Source organism: Solanum stenotomum, chromosome 9, assembly GCF_019186545.1.
Source record: "Solanum stenotomum isolate F172 chromosome 9, ASM1918654v1, whole genome shotgun sequence".
NCBI lineage: Eukaryota > Viridiplantae > Streptophyta > Magnoliopsida > Solanales > Solanaceae > Solanum > Solanum stenotomum.
In genome coordinates, this window is record NC_064290.1 from 50,348,315 (window position 1) to 50,365,416 (window position 17,102).

At 33.6% G+C, this 17,102-nt stretch overlaps 1 protein-coding gene across 1 annotated transcript; it reads left to right on the forward strand.

Moving 5' to 3' along the window:
* Window positions 1–5,361: 5,361 nt before the first annotated feature.
* Window positions 5,362–16,224, forward strand: LOC125877004 (methyl-CpG-binding domain-containing protein 11-like). Its single transcript, XM_049558307.1, has 2 exons — window positions 5,362–5,494; window positions 14,895–16,224. The coding sequence occupies exons 1-2, from the start codon at window positions 5,423–5,425 to the stop codon at window positions 15,870–15,872; spliced, it is 1,050 nt and encodes a 349-aa protein (XP_049414264.1). The 5' UTR covers window positions 5,362–5,422; the 3' UTR covers window positions 15,873–16,224.
* Window positions 16,225–17,102: the final 878 nt, after the last annotated feature.

Sequence of the window (17,102 nt, forward strand, 5' to 3'; positions counted from 1 at the left end):
TGGTTTTTCCATAACGACGGAAATCAGGTTGTTACACGACGTAACAAGATTCATGACTTCCGCAACAAGTCAATTGGTTCTTCGTTGCAGCAATAACAATTAATGTCCATGACACTGGAGCAATGTGGTAATTCGGAGTGAGTGCAACAAGATGAATTCCATGACTTTGTTACCTGAGCCAATTGCTCATCATTTTCATCAACAACCATATGAGATCTCACAACCATATCATCACTTTCATATTCACTGAATATGTCATCACTATTTTGGTGTTCACTTAAAAAAAATTATGTAATATAGCGCAAACAACTTCTATAGAGGGTGTTTTTGTAAAAGATCAAAGTTTGGTGTAGAATTTGAATTTTTAAAAGCTCTAAAATAATGAGATTTGGCCTAAATACTAGCTTTTTCTAGTATTTGGGAATTTGAGTTATTTGTCAAAAATATTCGCCTTATAATGACAAATTGTATGGACAAACATTATTTGTCAAATATTTTTGCCAAATTTTACTTGGAAATCTATGGCCAAACAGGTCCTAAAAGTTCAAGTCTTCTGGATATAGTTAAAAATCTCAATATTTTTAGCTAGCTGGCTAAGGGTGGGGGTTAGGCATGACGCCTACCTCGTCTAGTATAGTACATATTTACTGTATAGCAAATGTATATTTAGTATGTACAATGATTATATTGGTTAAATTTTGTAAAAATAAAAAATAAGGTTACATACTTATCTTTTATTATGATATTTGTGGGTTTTTTGTGTAGTGTGAAAATTTCATATAGTTATTGGTTGATACTCTAGCGTTACAAAGCTAATAATATACTTGGTTTGATTTCATAAATAATGTATGTAGAGAATAAGCTATCATACGTAGACCTTATCCATATCTTTATGGGGTAGAGAAGTTGTTTTTGATAAACTCTTGGCTCAAAAGAAACGACGATACTCTAGTGTTGCTTATTTTAATTAATTGTTCAGACTGAGGTCTTTGGGGAAAAAAAAAAAAGGTCCTTGAACTTTGTAAATATATGTTTACTTCTTTGTACTAGTGGATTATATTTTTTATGTGGATACAAAACATCAATTCTTAGGAGTGCTAAATAACATGTATTTACATGTGCTAGTGTAAGGATATTTTCAGACAATAATTCTTGATTAACTCCAAAAGGAATTTGAAAATGACATTAAAGTTTTTAATGAATGGGGTTTCAAATACCAATTTGATGATTGAGTTAGATAATTATTGAAGTACTAGGCCCAACATTGCTACACTAATTATTTTTATTGGTTATGTCCAAAGAATTAGAGTTACAAAGATTTTGTTTTCCTATGATTTGTTGACTAAATAATTGAAAATAGACATTGGGGAGCTTCTAGGTTATTATTAATAACATCTTCTCAAACAGTGTTTTGTCTGAAAAAAAAAAAACTTAAAGGTTTATTTAAGAATTTTCTTGATTTTATACTAATATTGCAACAATCATTTTACCTGCAATCCAATAGATAAAGAAGCCCAAAAGTTAAGGCCCATTTAAATTTAAATGATTTAGGCCCAAAAACAAGACAATTTGGCATTGCATGACAACCTAGTGGTAAATGTGTCAAATGGACGGGGTTGAGTGAATAAATGAAGTGAAAGTTTTATAAATAGCTAAGAGATGAAATATAATAAGCCTCCTTAGCTACAGTTTGTCTAATTACGTAATATAACTATAGTTTCAGTAGCTATGCCTTATTTTGTTTGTATATCTCATTGGAATTCAAAAACAACCTCTTAGCTCTTGCTATTTTTAAAGATTTTGCGGTTCCTTTCCGGTCAAAGCTCGTATAGCAACAAGTATCATTTTATAGATTGGCTCGATTTTTTTTAAAGGGTTTTTTTGAACGTTCATTAAGAAAATATTTGTTTCTCTAGTCTACAAGTTTTAGAATAATCATTTCACTCATTTCATATGCTATATTTTGAATAGAAGCAATATGAAAAATATGCACAAAAATAGAAATTCAAATTTACCTTCTTCTATTGAAAACAATTTAAAAGTACGTCATATTATATTTTTGGATTAAAAAGAGATACAAATTTACCTGTTTATATTTATTTTTGTTTTAAAATTATCCTTCATTATATTTCATTTAGATTTAACCTTTTATTTTTATAGTTTTTAAAAAGTATGATAAACTTATTTGTAATTATCATTATTATTTGCATCATTAGATACATGTGATAATATAATGCAGTGAAAATCCTAAAACATCAATGTATATCTCATTGTATATCCGTTTATTTCCTTTCTATCATGTATATTTGTGTATATCCATGAAAATATATGTATGATATATACTATATACAATATGATATACACATATCATATTGATATTTTCTAGGTCTGAAATTTGATTCCAAGCCGATCCAACTCACCTACAATTTTCTCATTTTTTGTATATAACCTCTTATAATCAATTAAATCACATTTTACTTATACTTAACTCATTCAATCTACAAAATAATTAATAATGATTCATAAACTGGATAATAAAAAAGTAAAAATTCTTATCCGATTTCCTAGAACAATCATGTAAATTACTTGATTGATGACATGTTCTCAATTGGAAAGGATCATATCATTTCGTATTTGTGATTACTAGCTTACAAATGCTAAGTATACTTGATATTTAATGATCAAATTTCTTTTAAAAAATAACTTTTATTTCATAAGTTTTAAGTGCCTTAAGCTACGAATTTATTTTCACCATTTTTGAAGTGGAATCTTTATGAATCCTTGAAGTAACATTTGAAAAATATTATTGGTAATATTAAACCTAATTGAGATGTTTAAGTGAAAACTTCGTATCAGTTTTAAATATTTATATATGTGCATGTTAATTGTTAAGCCTCGAAAAAAAGTTGTACAGTAACAAACATAAAAAGTTATTGTCTTTATGTCACCAACCCGAAATGTTTCGAAATTCGTAATCACCTCACATTCTTTTCATCACTCAAAAATAATTAAATTTGATCAAAACAAGTTATATCCACATTAACACGTTACAAAACAAATAAATTAAAATCTAAACTCAAATTTCTTATCAGTTATCTTTACATTGTGCGACTTTTTCCTTTTTCTTCCCACAAAAATACATCTTAATTTTATGACTCCCTCCATCTGAATTTACACAATACTATATTAAAAGTGAATATGAAGTAAATATAAAAAGTATATATATATGATGCGTATAATTAATGTATATACATTTTATTTATAGGCGAATTTGAGAAAAACTTCAAAATAAAAACTCGAGATTAAAGGACTCCATTTATGTATCCCCACTACATGTATATCAATATATATCTTATTATTTGTCCTTTTATTTTATTTATATCATACATATATTTTTGTATATCCATAACAATATATGTGTGATACATATGCTATATAATATGACATTACATACACATATCATATTGGCATTTTCTAGGTTTAAATTTTGACTCCATGATGATCCAAATCACCTATAATTTTCTCATTTTTATTTTATAAAGCCTCGTATAATCAATTAAATTATATTTTATTCACACTTTTCATTAATATAATTTATTTATTTTTGTCGTTGCTAATTTTATTATCAACTAACATGTTATTATTTTTTATGCCTAGATCACAATTGTAAAAGATCCAAACCCAACATATAGTTTATATTTGCGAGTCCCAATTCATAATTGTAAAATTTTGAATCGCAATGGGTGGTTTATATTTGTGTGACACCAATATATTTCACATTTATGTAGTCAATTCTCAATTGTGAACAACTATATCCTTTCACATTTTCGACTATTAGCGTGCAAATGTTAAATATACTTGATAATAATCAAATTCCTTGAAAAATAATTTTTATTTCATAAGTTTTAAGAGTCTTAATCTATAAATTTATTATCACCCTTTTCAAAGTGGAATTCATATGAATTACATATTTTAAAGATATTATTGGACTTTATTATATGATACCACTTTAAGATAAAAAATAAAGATTTCAAAAGGAATAAGCATACAAACGAGAAACGACCTTTTAAGTCGAAACATTGAAAGTGGAGGTAGCCATAAAATTTCAATTGAAATAGTAGTCAAACTGTATTTTTTTAAAAAAAAATTCCTTTTAATGGGAAATGCACTAGTTGATATACATATATTATACATCATATATACATTTATTATACATTTTTTAATTGAAAAAATTTAACTTATACAAAATTCTTTTTATTTTCATGATTAAACACCCATATAAACTTAATTAAGATGTATAAGTGAAATTTTATATCAATTTCAAGTATCTAAATATTCATATGTGAACTGTTAAGCTTCGAAAAAAGATTGAACATAACAAACATAAAAACCTTTTGTCCTTATGTCACCAACCTGAACTGTTCCAAAAACTTGTAACCTCCCCATTGTTTTTTTTCCGTCATTCAAAAGTAGTCAAATTCGATCAAAACAAGTTATATACACTTCAACACGTCTTACACAAAAAACCAAAATCCAAACTCAAATTTCTCATCGGTTACCTCTATATCCGTGCAAATTTATCATTTTTCTCAAAAAATACATCTCAATTTTATTACTCCCTTTGTTTAAAATTACACGCTACAGGTTTGACTGAACATTAAATTTTTAGAAAAAAGTCTATTTTTTTAATTTATGTTCTCTTTAAAGATAAAATAAATATTAATATCATACTTCCTCCATCTCTTTTTACTTGTCAAATTTTGACCTAACACATGTATTACGAAAATAATGATTGGTGCAGTGAATTTACCATTTTAAACTATTATCTAAATATATTTACTCACTATATTTTTCAAAGACAGTAACTCAACTTTAATAAATTGATGATAAAATAGGAAGATTTTTTTTTTTGTCCTTTCTTGATTTATCAAAAAATGACAAATAAAAAAGAAAATAAAATTAATTTGACAAGTAAACAGGGACGGAAAAACATTATTTATTACATCATTTTGTTTCTTCCTATTTTATCATCATTTAGACTTGACTCGCGTATTAAGAAAATAATGATTAATTACTTGATGTAGTAATTTACCATTTTAAACTATTATCCAAATATATTTACTCACTATATTTTTCAAAGAGACTAACACAATGTTAATAAATTTATGATAAAATAGGAAGAAGAAAACTCAGTCCTTTTTTTATTAGTCAAAAAAAGATAAATAAAAAGGAAAATAAAATTAAAAAATATTTGACAAATAAATTGAGATGGATAAACATTATTTATTACATCATTTTGTTTTTTTCCTTGAGAAGAAGTGTTTACAAGTTAAATGAGTTAGTTTGTTTTTGTGTAGAGCGTTTTTTCATTTTCAGAAAAATTGAGTTTGGTGGGAGAAGGAAGGAAGAAGAAGAGAGAAAAATGTCGAGCTCTGTGGAGATAAATGAAGTTGTGTCCATTGAGCTTCCAGCTCCAGATGGTTGGTTGAAAAGGGTATGTTTTTTTCTTCTCTTCTTTCTCTTCTGTTTTTTCATTTTTATTGTTCTTGTTTCAGTTTTTTTTTTTTTTTTGGTTAATTTTCTGTTGTTTTTTGTGTTTGGCATTGAAATTTGATGTTTTTATGAAAAGGGTTTTGTGGGTTTGTTCTAATTTGTTGTTTGTTCTTCAGGTTGAATTTTTTTTAATTCTAGTTTTATGTTATTTTAGGTGTTTAGCATCAAATTCCCCTTTGTTCTGAAAAAGGGTTTTGATTAATTTTGTGTGTTTATGTAGGCTGTTGTGTTTTTGAGTGTTCATGTGATAGTTTTGTTGATGAGAAGGATTGTTTTTGTATATGTTAGCTGGGTTGTCTGGTCTTGTTAAATGTAGATTTTTGTGCTGCAATTGTTGTCAATTTAGGAAATGGGGTTATCTTGGTTTTGAGACTTTCCAACTTCTGGAAGATTGAGGTAGGCTGGAGTATGAGGAGTTTTGCTTGTTCCTAACTTCATGATTCAGTTGAATTCACAGAAGTTTTGGGGGTTGTGTGTTATTTAGGGATGGCAAATGGGGGCAAAGCTGCATAAACCCGCAAAGAATTCGACCCGCCCCACCTAGAAAAATTTGTTGTTTTTCAACACGCCTCGCCTAACAAAATTTGTTGTTTTTCAAACCGCCTCGCTTAGCTAAATTTGTTGTTTTTCAACATGTCTTGCGTAGCAAAATTTGTTGTTTTTCAACACGCCTCGCCTGGCAAAATTTGTTGTTTTTCAACTCGCACCTAGCAAAATTTGTTGTTTTTCAACCCACCTCGCATGAATTGTTTTCTCCTACTTTCTTCATAACAATTGTTTTTACAGTCTACACTTAAGTTTCAAAACACAAATGTTTTGATCTAAAATAGACCCAAATCGTAAAAATCAAACTTTTTTTTTCTCATATGAGAAATGCTATGATGAAGTCAGCCTCTGTATATTTTTCATTTCTTTGCTTTTCCTTTAGTGGATAGTAAAATTGGATAAAGAAAATCATTTCAACAAAATGTTAATGCAAAATGAATCCAGACCCCTTGCATTGTTTTGTGCCACAAAAATCTAAACTTGCACTAGTATATCCAGGCTAAGCTTAACATTTCAACTAGCAGATAATTTGGACAGGCTAATGTAGAACTGGATCATTAAATAAATGCAAAACTCATGTTTCAAGTTTTTTTTTTTATAATAAAGCAGTTGTAATTAGGAATTAAAGACGATCCAAAAAGAGATTGTATAAGCATCCGATTCAAGAGGTTGAGTACAAGATTCATGGTGTAATCGAACTTAAAACTTATGACAAGAAGAAAGCTGAACCCCACCTGCCCCGCAACCCACAAAAAATTCTTTTTTCTTAAACTTAACCCGCCACACAACTCCAAACCCGTTCCGCCCTGCAAAGGGTCAAACCCGCACTACACTGCTCCACTGCCACTCCTGGTTGTTTTGTCTGTTATAAGTAAAAATTTCCTTTTTTAAATTGTAAAGGGAGTGCTCTTTAGCGTTAAACGATATATAAGACTACTAGACAACTCAAGCTTAAAAACTCTAACTCGCCTACAAGTTGATCACCATAACCAATGAAGACAGTAACTAGAATAAACAAAAGGGGACTGAATTGCATAATAAGTTAGATGAAATTGTTTTTTTTCATGTTATCAATTTCAAAATAACAATTTCATCTAACTTATTATGCAATTCAGTCCCCTTTGGTTTATTCTAGTTACTATCTTCATTGGTTATGGTGATCAACTGGTAGGCGAGTTAGAGTTTTTAAGCTTGAGTTGTCTAGTAGTCTTATATATCTTTTTACAAGTTAGGGTAGGGGGGTTCCCTTGGGGGGGGGGGGATAAAGTGGTATTAAGAGAAATAACCTAGCCTTTTAAACCAAAAATTGGAAGGGAAAAAACTTCAGTTCTGACTTATTAATTGGCTTTGAAAACCATGGCTTCAGGGAAGTGAAGTTTCTTAAGAGTGCAATCTAAAGAACTTACTGTCTGACGGTTTCAAGATGTACCAAAAATGATCCTTTTGTAATTTAAGTACTCAATCTGCAACATTTTTTGATGGAGGATAATGTGCTGGTTCTTTCTATTTTTCAGTGCCTGCAATTTAATTAAAGTTGAGACCTTGTTTACAAAAAGGAATTCTCAAGTCCTTTTAGTAACTAACAAGATGAATAAGCTAACTCACATATCAAAATAGACACTAACTGTTATGATTCTAATTAAAGGAAACAGGACCGCCTGATTCACTTTCAGAAGTTCTCTGTCTTTTATATGAAACTGTAAACTTGTACATGGATTGGCTCAAGCTTATTGAAACTTGCTTTTGGTTGAGTTTAAGCTTTGGACTTGAATATTAAACCAAAATGCTCCAAAGCTAATTGTCTTATTGCATCTAAATTATAATAACATATTTGCTTCTCGACAAACGGCGGATAGCTTTTTGGTAAGGACCGTTCACCGCCAACCATCAAGATTGGTGGTTTGAGTCACCACGGGAGCAAAAGTGGGAAAGGATCATGTTGGGCAGCTTGGTTTAGGGGTCTGGGAGGTGAGTTAACCATGAAAAACTATATGCATTTTCATGGTTTACTAAGTTAGTTGATTCATTGCGGGTACCTATCCAATACGGGTGTGGAAGTATCGGGTAGGAGTATGTCAAACTTTTTGCTATAAGTTTTAGCGTATGTTGAAGAAAGTTTTGAGTCCCTTGCTTCGTCTCTATTTTGTGAGTGCTCCAGTTCCAAGCTCAAAAACTCTTGAGGCAATTGGAGCTAAATTAAAGCTAGCTACTTGTTAGATTTTGTGCAGGATTGACAACTTAATGATACATGGACTTGGATGTTCTTCGATCGCATATATGTTTAAATTTTGGCACTTTTTAAGTGTGTCATCAGATATCATAATGAGGTACCAATACAAATGTTGCATCCCTTTTTGACACTTGTGTAAAGAGGCAAGATGAGAAGTCCATGAAACACTGGTTCAGCTTGGCTCAACCAGGACTAGTTTCACCATATAGGGTCGTACGATTTGTGAACAAGTTATACAGGGTTTATACTGTGGGTATTAATGCCTCTTCAGGATTTTCTCAACTGGCAAAGATTGAGGGACTTGTGTCTTAGGTCACAAGTTTGAGCTCTATGCCAAGTGAACTTGAGGCTGCTATTGGCTTTGGGCCAGCACTGTTGCTGCTTGTAGTTTGTTCCCCATTCGATATTGTCAAGACTCCTACAGAAATTGCAGCCAGACACTGAAAGAAAATTCTCGTACTCTGATTCTTTCGGCTGCTTTATGAAAACATTCAAAGGTAGGAGGACTTCTTGAACTCTACAACGGATTTCCTACACATTGGATTCAGTTCTCCCTTGTGTGATGATGACTCTAATTTTCCTTAAACAAATTCAGGAGGTGGAGACGAAAATTGAAATGGTCAACAGCTGCATCCACTCCAGTTTAGTCTCTATATTTTGCGCAGTCACCTTATTGTCGTGGTGTTGTTTTCTTAGTTTATGTAAATTCATGCCTTCGAAGTGGAAAGGTACACTTCAAGATTTTTTTTCCGGAAAAACCCTACTTCATTGTGAATATTCTTTTAAGGTTGTACTTTATGTACTATTCATGTTGCAGTAGATATTTGGAGTTGCATCAATTTGGTATGTCTTTCTCTTTCTTGAGCTCAAACTAGTTACTACTGTGGCATTTGTTTTGTCAGTACCTCTCATACTCCCCTACCCCATACCCCACACACACATGCAAAAAGAAAGAAAAGAGAAGAAGGAACTGAGAAGTCTGATGAAAGCAACTTTATTTAAGGCTTGTGGACAATGATTAACACACAAATCCTGGGAAAAGCTGGATTGACAACCTTGAAAACCAAGGATTGAATCTTAAATGTTGGTGAAGGTACCAAGTACATATGCAGTTAGGAGGTTGCAAGTACATGATAGGTTCTCACCTAGATCCTTTCTTTTGGGACAACCGTGGTGTAGGGGCTAGCTTGACGCACCTCGACTAATTCCACGGGATATCTGGCACCTCCCACCAATAACTGGTATAGGGCAACTCTACTTACTAAGGCTAGGACAGATTTGGAAAAAATCACCTAGTTTGTTGTCTCTATTGGGTGGGTTTCAACCTGAGAACTCATGGTTCTCCATCCACTTCATTGACCACTAGGCCACATCATTGGGTGCATTCTCCCTAGACTCTTTTGATAGCACACGCATAAGATCAGTGTTATTATAGGTGGAAATGCAAAAAAAAAAAAAAAGAGTTTATTTGAGGTTTTAAGCGAAAACACAAATAAAGCACGAATTTAACGAAGAAAGATGAATGAAGAAAAAATACATATGCTAAGCGATTGGATTTTTCAGTTACGAACTTGATTTCCTGTTTATGGACGTGAAGCTCAAACTTCGAAGCTAGGTATCAATGCACCAACAGGTGATATAAGTAAGTCGTCTACTGCAAGAAAGGGAATATCATGACATGTTGCTGCATTAATACCTAGCTTCTAAGTTTGAGCTTGAAGTCCATAAACCTCATTCGAGTGAAGTGGGATACATCCATGCTTCTCAACTTTCATGATTGGAGCATCGTGATGTGGGAGAGCTCTCTACCCTTCTCGTTGAGAAACTGAGCAACTTTATCAGCTTCATGGTCATAGAATTTTCTCTTGAAGATGACCTCCCATCTATCACCTATCTTGCAATTATGAGTAGTAGTCCCATTTTCTGTAATAATGCAGTGTATCAAGAAAATATCCTTTTAAAGAATATCTTGTATCCATGCATTTCGCCACATTTTATTTTCTTCCTATTACCAACCTCCCGTTTTACTAGAATTGGAAATCCACCCATAGCATCTTGATAATCTTCCATAAAGGTACATATTGAGATGAATTAGTCTTGACTTTTCATGTCATATTTAGCTTTGATAACCAACAACAACATACCCCGTGTAACCGCACAAGTGGAGTATGGGGAGGTAAGATGTACGCAGACCTTATCCCTACCTTTGTGGGGTAGAGAGGATGTCTCCGATAGACCTCGGCTCAAAAAGAAAGTTATTCAGAGAAGGGTTGCAAGAATAAAAAAATAACCACAAAATATGTAGATAAAAAGTAAAATGAAGCAACATATAGTAAAAGAACATAGAAGAATAAGAAACTACATGATTACTAATTACTACTAATATAATAAGGAGAAGAGGATATTGAGCAATCCCCCTGCCTCTCCCAGTCCTTTTCGAGTTGGCATAGCTGTTGCTATGGTATAGCCCTTCTCTTGCCTAACCTAGCGAGCGACCACACTCAGCTAGTACTAATCTTCTACTTTAATCCTCAACCTTCATGCCTTCCTATTTAGGATTTTGTCGGTAGCAGATTGAAGTTGTGTCATGTCTTGTCTAATTACCTCTCCCGGGTTCCTTTTCGGTCTACCTCTCCTTACTCTTGCTACAACAAACCTCTCACACCTTCCAACTGGCGCATCCGCGTACCTCCTATTCACATGCTTGAACTATCTTAGGCTCGCTTTTCTTTTCTATAAATCACGTTCCCATTAAATTTTGTTGTAACTTAAAACAATAAACGATTATCGTGTCCTATAAATCATGTTTTCTTTCAGATAGATTTATATGCTACTAAAGAAACTTCTTTAGCTACACAACTTTTGGAGACCACAGTTGTTCCTTTTTTAGCTCACAAAAAATTTATGGGTCATCAACATACAAAATGTTGGATATTGGCACATTGTTTCCTATGTCCCTAATTTGATTACGATGGAATACTTGACACAAGTGATGCAACATTTAATTCATTTAATCTACCTATCAACAAAACTGAAAGTATTGTTCGACAAAATTTAGTAAAACCATACATTCACTACCGAAAAGGAAAGACCACACAACACAGTCAATACCTCTTTTGGTCTAATTTTCACATAACACATGTGTTATCAGCCGTTTACGCATGAAAAATTTAAAGAAATCAGAACTTCACCTTATTTATTAATTATATTTGTAGTAAGGACAACTTATCTATTGATTATGTTTTCCTATTTCCTTGTAGCTGTAATTAGTAATAAGGAGGTTATTCCTCCATTCTCATTTTAGTAGTAGTAGAAAGTTATTTCCTTGTTATTAGGTGGTTGGTTAATCCACTAATGTGTATTTAAAGTTATTTGAATTCAATAAAAATATAAGCAAAAAATTATTCTAGTTTTTGAGTACTTTAACTCAAGAGATTGCAGGTTCGAATCAATACCATAGGTCGTATTAAAGAAAACATTTGATTTCATCTTATAGTGTCCCATAACTAGGTCCATATTAGGGGGATCGTAACAACTTGGTATTAGAAACGGGAGTTGTGGGAGATTTAATACAAAAACAAGTATGCCAATTGTTGACTTTATTCTGAGAAGAACGTGACCAATTTAGCAAGACAAGAAGCTATAAATGCTCGCTTGGATGCACTTCAACATAAAATGATAGTCACAACCGAGGTTGAAAAGGTAAAACAGTGGCTACGGGATCAGGGTAAAAACTAGTGGGAATTCCATGATTCCTAAATATACAAAGTTGGATTTTCCACGATTTCGTGGCCATGAGGACTCCTTGGGATAGTTGAACATGTGCGAGCATTTCTTTCGACACAACACCAAAAAAAGAAAAAAAAGGGTCTTGCTTCTTTTCATTTGGAGGGAATTGCACAACACTAGTTTCTTCAACTAGTGAAAGATATGCCTCAATGATATTGGGATGAGTTCAAACGTCAATGCAACGTTCATTTTGGACCGCCAATTAGAAGTCAAAAGTTGGAAGAATTGACCAAGTTACGTCAAATTGGATCTGTGACAGAGTACCAAGAAAGGTTTGAACAATTGGTTTCGTGGGCTAGTACCCTTATACAAGCACAAAATAAATGGAATTATGCATAAGTAGTCTTGCCGATTACATGAGGTCGACTAGTTCTTAGATTGATTGAATTCAACATAGGTAGAGACTAGAGGAGATAGCCTTTTTTTTTATTGCTTGAGTGGAATCAGTTGACAAAAACCTCGAACGTAATTGACTTCTTTCTTTAACTTAAATAAAGGAAGAGATGATTTGGAGAAGAACTCATTCCTCTCCGAGCAGTGAAGTGCCATATCCTAGAGTGAGGGCTTTATCGGTCGTTAAGATAGAGTTAGTGCCGGTAGTTGTTCTTGCGAAATTGAGGGAGAGTTGCATAATCCTCCAGATTTGGCTATGACGGTGAGTATTTCCCGACTTTATGAACGCAAGGAATAACCTCTTTGTTCGCAAACATTAGATGCTTGTAGATCAAAGACAACAGATTTCTCACCTCAACAACAATCAGATTTGTGAAGAACTAACCAGATTTGAAATGGATGAAAGATGACTTAAGGGACTCTATTTCAAATGTGACGAATTATTCACTCTGAGCCATTAGTGCATGAAATTATTTTGGATTGATTCCATTGATAATGAGGAAGAATTTGCTGGAAAAGAAGGAAATACTAGTACTTCCCACATTGTGCTTGAGGACAAGTGCAATTTGAAGGAGGGTAGTAATGTTAGCACCCTTTTAGTCTGATAACGGTTTACGCAGGGAAACTTTAAACAAATCAGAAAGTAAATTACTTAAGCTTATCTATTGATTATGTTTTCCTATTTCTTTGTAGCAGTTATAAGCAGTAAGGAGGTTATTCCTCCTCTTTCTAATTTCAATAATAGTACGAAGTTATTTCCTTGCTATCAAGTGGGTGGATAATCTACCAATATGTTATTTGAAGTAATTTGAATTCAGTGAAAAGATAAGCAGAAAATTATTCCAGTTTTTGAGTACTTTAACTCAAGAGATTGCAAGTTCTCTCTTAACGAACCAACACCATATGTTGTATCATGCAGCGTCTCATAACTTAGATCCATTTTAGGGGACCATAACAACCCACATCGTTCTGACTCCATATTGGTCTATCTTTCTTCTAATGAATGAGGCATCTATGATTTCCCTTCTTTGTATGGAGGCATTTCTCTTAATGAAGCTCTTCACATTCATTGTCAGAATCTGAGACTCTGATATTGTAATAACTGTTCCATCCTCTCATTCAATACTTTAGCTTCTATCTTGCCCATTAATGATGACAGCATCACTTATTTCTATATACTTATTGTTCAACCCATTTATTTTACATTTTATGAGAATCTTATTTGTTTGTGTGGGTAGCATCCTCTTGGTGACTTTCTTTGAATTTGATTTTACAGATGCTAAAATGATGTAGTTGTAGGGTGATGTTATTCATTTACTTGTTTATTGAAATATCTTGCTAATTAGATTTAATGAAATGTCAGTTCTACTTGGGTTGTGGCACAAAATAAGTCTTTCCTCCTAATAATAGTTACGAGTTTCCCTTTCCGCAAAAAAATTTACTCGCTTTAATGCTTATTTCACTGCTCATCTATTCACATGGAAGGCATTATGACCAGCAGTTTTGACAGGGGTGTCTCATTTGTAAAGCTTGTGTTTATAGTAGTACCAAGTTATTGCTTTGGTTTGCACCTAAGTGTGTGACCTAGTGATTAATAAAGTGGGTGCAAACCTTAGAGACAGGTTTTAAATCCCAGTTGAGACATAAAATACTAACAGATTTATTCACGTTCGCCTATACTTTGATAGGTAGAGTTGCCGATGGAATAGCCGAGCTACACAGTAGCTGACTCAGACACTGCCATTTCAAAGAAGAAAACAAAATTATTGGTTTTACACTTTCTTAACTGATTCATTCTCTATGTTGTCATTTTATATGCATAGACAATAATGTGTTATTGATTTCAGGGTGCTTTTGGCTGGGTTGCTGTTTCTTTGTTAAATGTATACCACTTATATATCTATAGTGTGTGCTAGTTGTCTGCAAAATTACTTTGTTTGGGGATTAAGTTGATAAATACGATTTGAAACTCCTCAGAATCCCATTTGATCAGGAAGAGCTACTCATGTGAAACAGTTGCACTCTGACTCATTTAGTTACTGTACTGTAGTGGGATTGTGCATGTTCCAAATTCTGTACTAAAAACAGTCGGAACATGGTGGATATTAGCTGAGCCATAAGTTATATATTATTTGCTTATCAAGAATTCATCATTATCTTCTCCTGATGTTGTGAAGTAGTTTCCTTTCCTTCAGAGCTTTGCCTATTGATTTCCTTTTTTATCTCTCAAGTAGTTCCTTGTCTTGGTTTTTGGTTTTTATTTCTTTTCCATGTTTACTCTCCATTTTAGCAGCCAGCCCAATAAAAGACAAGGAATATAAAAGGAGAATGATGGAGATATTTTCAATAACTAATGTCCATTTTTTCTGTTTTTGTTTCTCAGTTTCTGCCTAAGAAAGGAGGGACGCCAAAGAAAAATGAGATCGTATTTACTGCACCAACAGGGGAGGAGATAACTACAAAGAAACAGTTGCAGCAGTACCTGAAGTCACACCCTGGTGGTCCGGCAATCACTGAGTTTGACTGGGGAAGTGGGGAAGCTCCAAGAAGATCCACAAGGATCACTGGAAAGGCAAAGACAGCTCCACTTGCAGCAGAAAGTGTGACTCCAACAAAGCGAAGCAGAAAATCTTCAGCTTCTAAGAAGGATGTGAAAGACAAAGAAGACCAGGAAGAAACTGAGGCAGCAAAGGATGTTGACATGCCAGAAGCTGAAAAACAGGAAAAGGATGCTGTGGCTGTGGAAGCTAAAAAACATGAAAAGGATGATGTGGCTGTGGAAGCTGAAAAACATGAAAAGGATGTTGCGGCTGTGGAAGCTGAAAAGGTGGTCGAACAGAAACATGACGAGGGAAAAGATGAAAATAAGGATGAAATGCCTTCAACTGATGTCGGTGTTGTGAAGGAGAACCAAGCTAAACCGACAAGTCAAGGCCAAACTGAAGATGGTCCTTCCAAAGATGATGTTGTTGAGAAGGATGTTGAAATGGCTGATCATGCTGCTGAGAAGAAAGATGAAATGCATTCTTCTGCTGTTGATGTTATGAAGGAGAACCAAGCTGAAAAAATGGGTGAAAGCCAAAAAGCAGAAGATGGTCCTTCTAAAGAGGCTGAAGTTGAGAAAGATGATAAAATGACCGAGTGTGTTGCAGAGAAGAAAGATGAAACTTCTGATGTTGATGCTGTGAAAAGTGATGACCCAACCGAAGATGGAAAAGCAGAAGATGCTCCTGCTGATGTGTCTGCGGCTAACAAAGATGTTGGAGATGCTTTCTTGGTGAAAGAGGTCCCAACTGGGAAAGTAGCAGATGAAGCTGAAGTAACTGATAACAGGATCAAGGCCGATGAGATTAACCATTGAATAGTGACATGGATCCATTCTCTGCTATCCTCTTACCCTGCTCTCTTATTCTCTCTGACCTTTTACCCTTGTTACTTTTCTTTAGTGACTGTAGTGTTGTTGTCAATGGTAGATACTCTCGACTGTTCATGAGATATCTGTATGTAATATCGTAGATTTAGATCGTTACTTGCAGCCTGGTCCTCTGGAAGAACTTATAGCTGAAAGAGATATATGTAAACCTTACACCATAGATTTAGACCTTCAGTTGGGACAGAACTTGTAACTTGCCGAGATCCATGTAGCATGTTGTGACTGAACTTAGTAACGTAAGTTGTAATAAGTCCGTGTTAAGTTAATGTCGAGTCTTAACAATTCAAGTCTCCTTGTTTCTTCAAAAATTGCAGGTTTATGCTAGTATGAGCTTGTGGTGGCCTGTGGAGTTGATCTATATTTGATAGCTTCTCAGGTAGTATTTCGTGGTTCCCTTACTTTTTTGCAAAGGTGGGGAGATGTTTGTTTTTATTTTCTGGTTGTGTTTCCTTTTGTTTACCCTGGTTTGTCAGTTAAGAGTTATGCATATGATATCAGTACGAGTTACTCTGTTGCAATGACAGAAACTTCAAGTGTTAGTTCATCATCTTGGAATTGTAGCAAAAATCTGCAGAAAATGCAGACTTGAGCTGAGGGTATTGGAAACAGTCTCTCTACCTTCATAACGTAGGGGCAAGGCTGCGTACACACCTCCCTCCTTAGATCCTACTTGTGAGATTACATGGGATGTGTTGTTGCTGTTGTTGTTATCTGCAGAATATGCAGTAACGATTCTTTCATCTTTACCAACATAAAGTAATGACAACAAGATTTGTTAACAGCGCAGCACAAGTGATGTGCCAATCTGTATTATGTCACGGACAAAAGCTTGGTATTTAAGTGGAGAAAAGTTGAGGGATATATATTATTGATCGGAGTTTCGAACCACACAAATTTTATAAGAAGAAAGTTGGGACCAAATTCTCTTTAATATTTTAGGTACAAGTAGAAAAAAAGTTGAATTTCCTAGGCTTCAAAGTCCCTTTAGCTGTGTTCAACCAAACCTGTTAAGTGTTTAGGTAGTCGACTTCTCAAATGCACCTATTGATGCTACAAAGGTTGTTTTTGAATCTTCGATATCATAATTTGCGTCGCACTTCTAAGGTATACACTATACCTTATCCTATCATATTTTAATAATTTGCATCATAATCTCCT

Coding starts and splice junctions, on each gene's coding strand:
- LOC125877004 (XM_049558307.1), top strand. CDS start 5,423: ATGTCGAGCTCTGTGGAGATAAATGAAGTTGTGTCCATTGAGCTTCCA. Junction 5,495..14,894: donor CAGATGGTTGGTTGAAAAGG/GTATGTTTTTTT, acceptor TTTGTTTCTCAG/TTTCTGCCTAAGAAAGGAGG.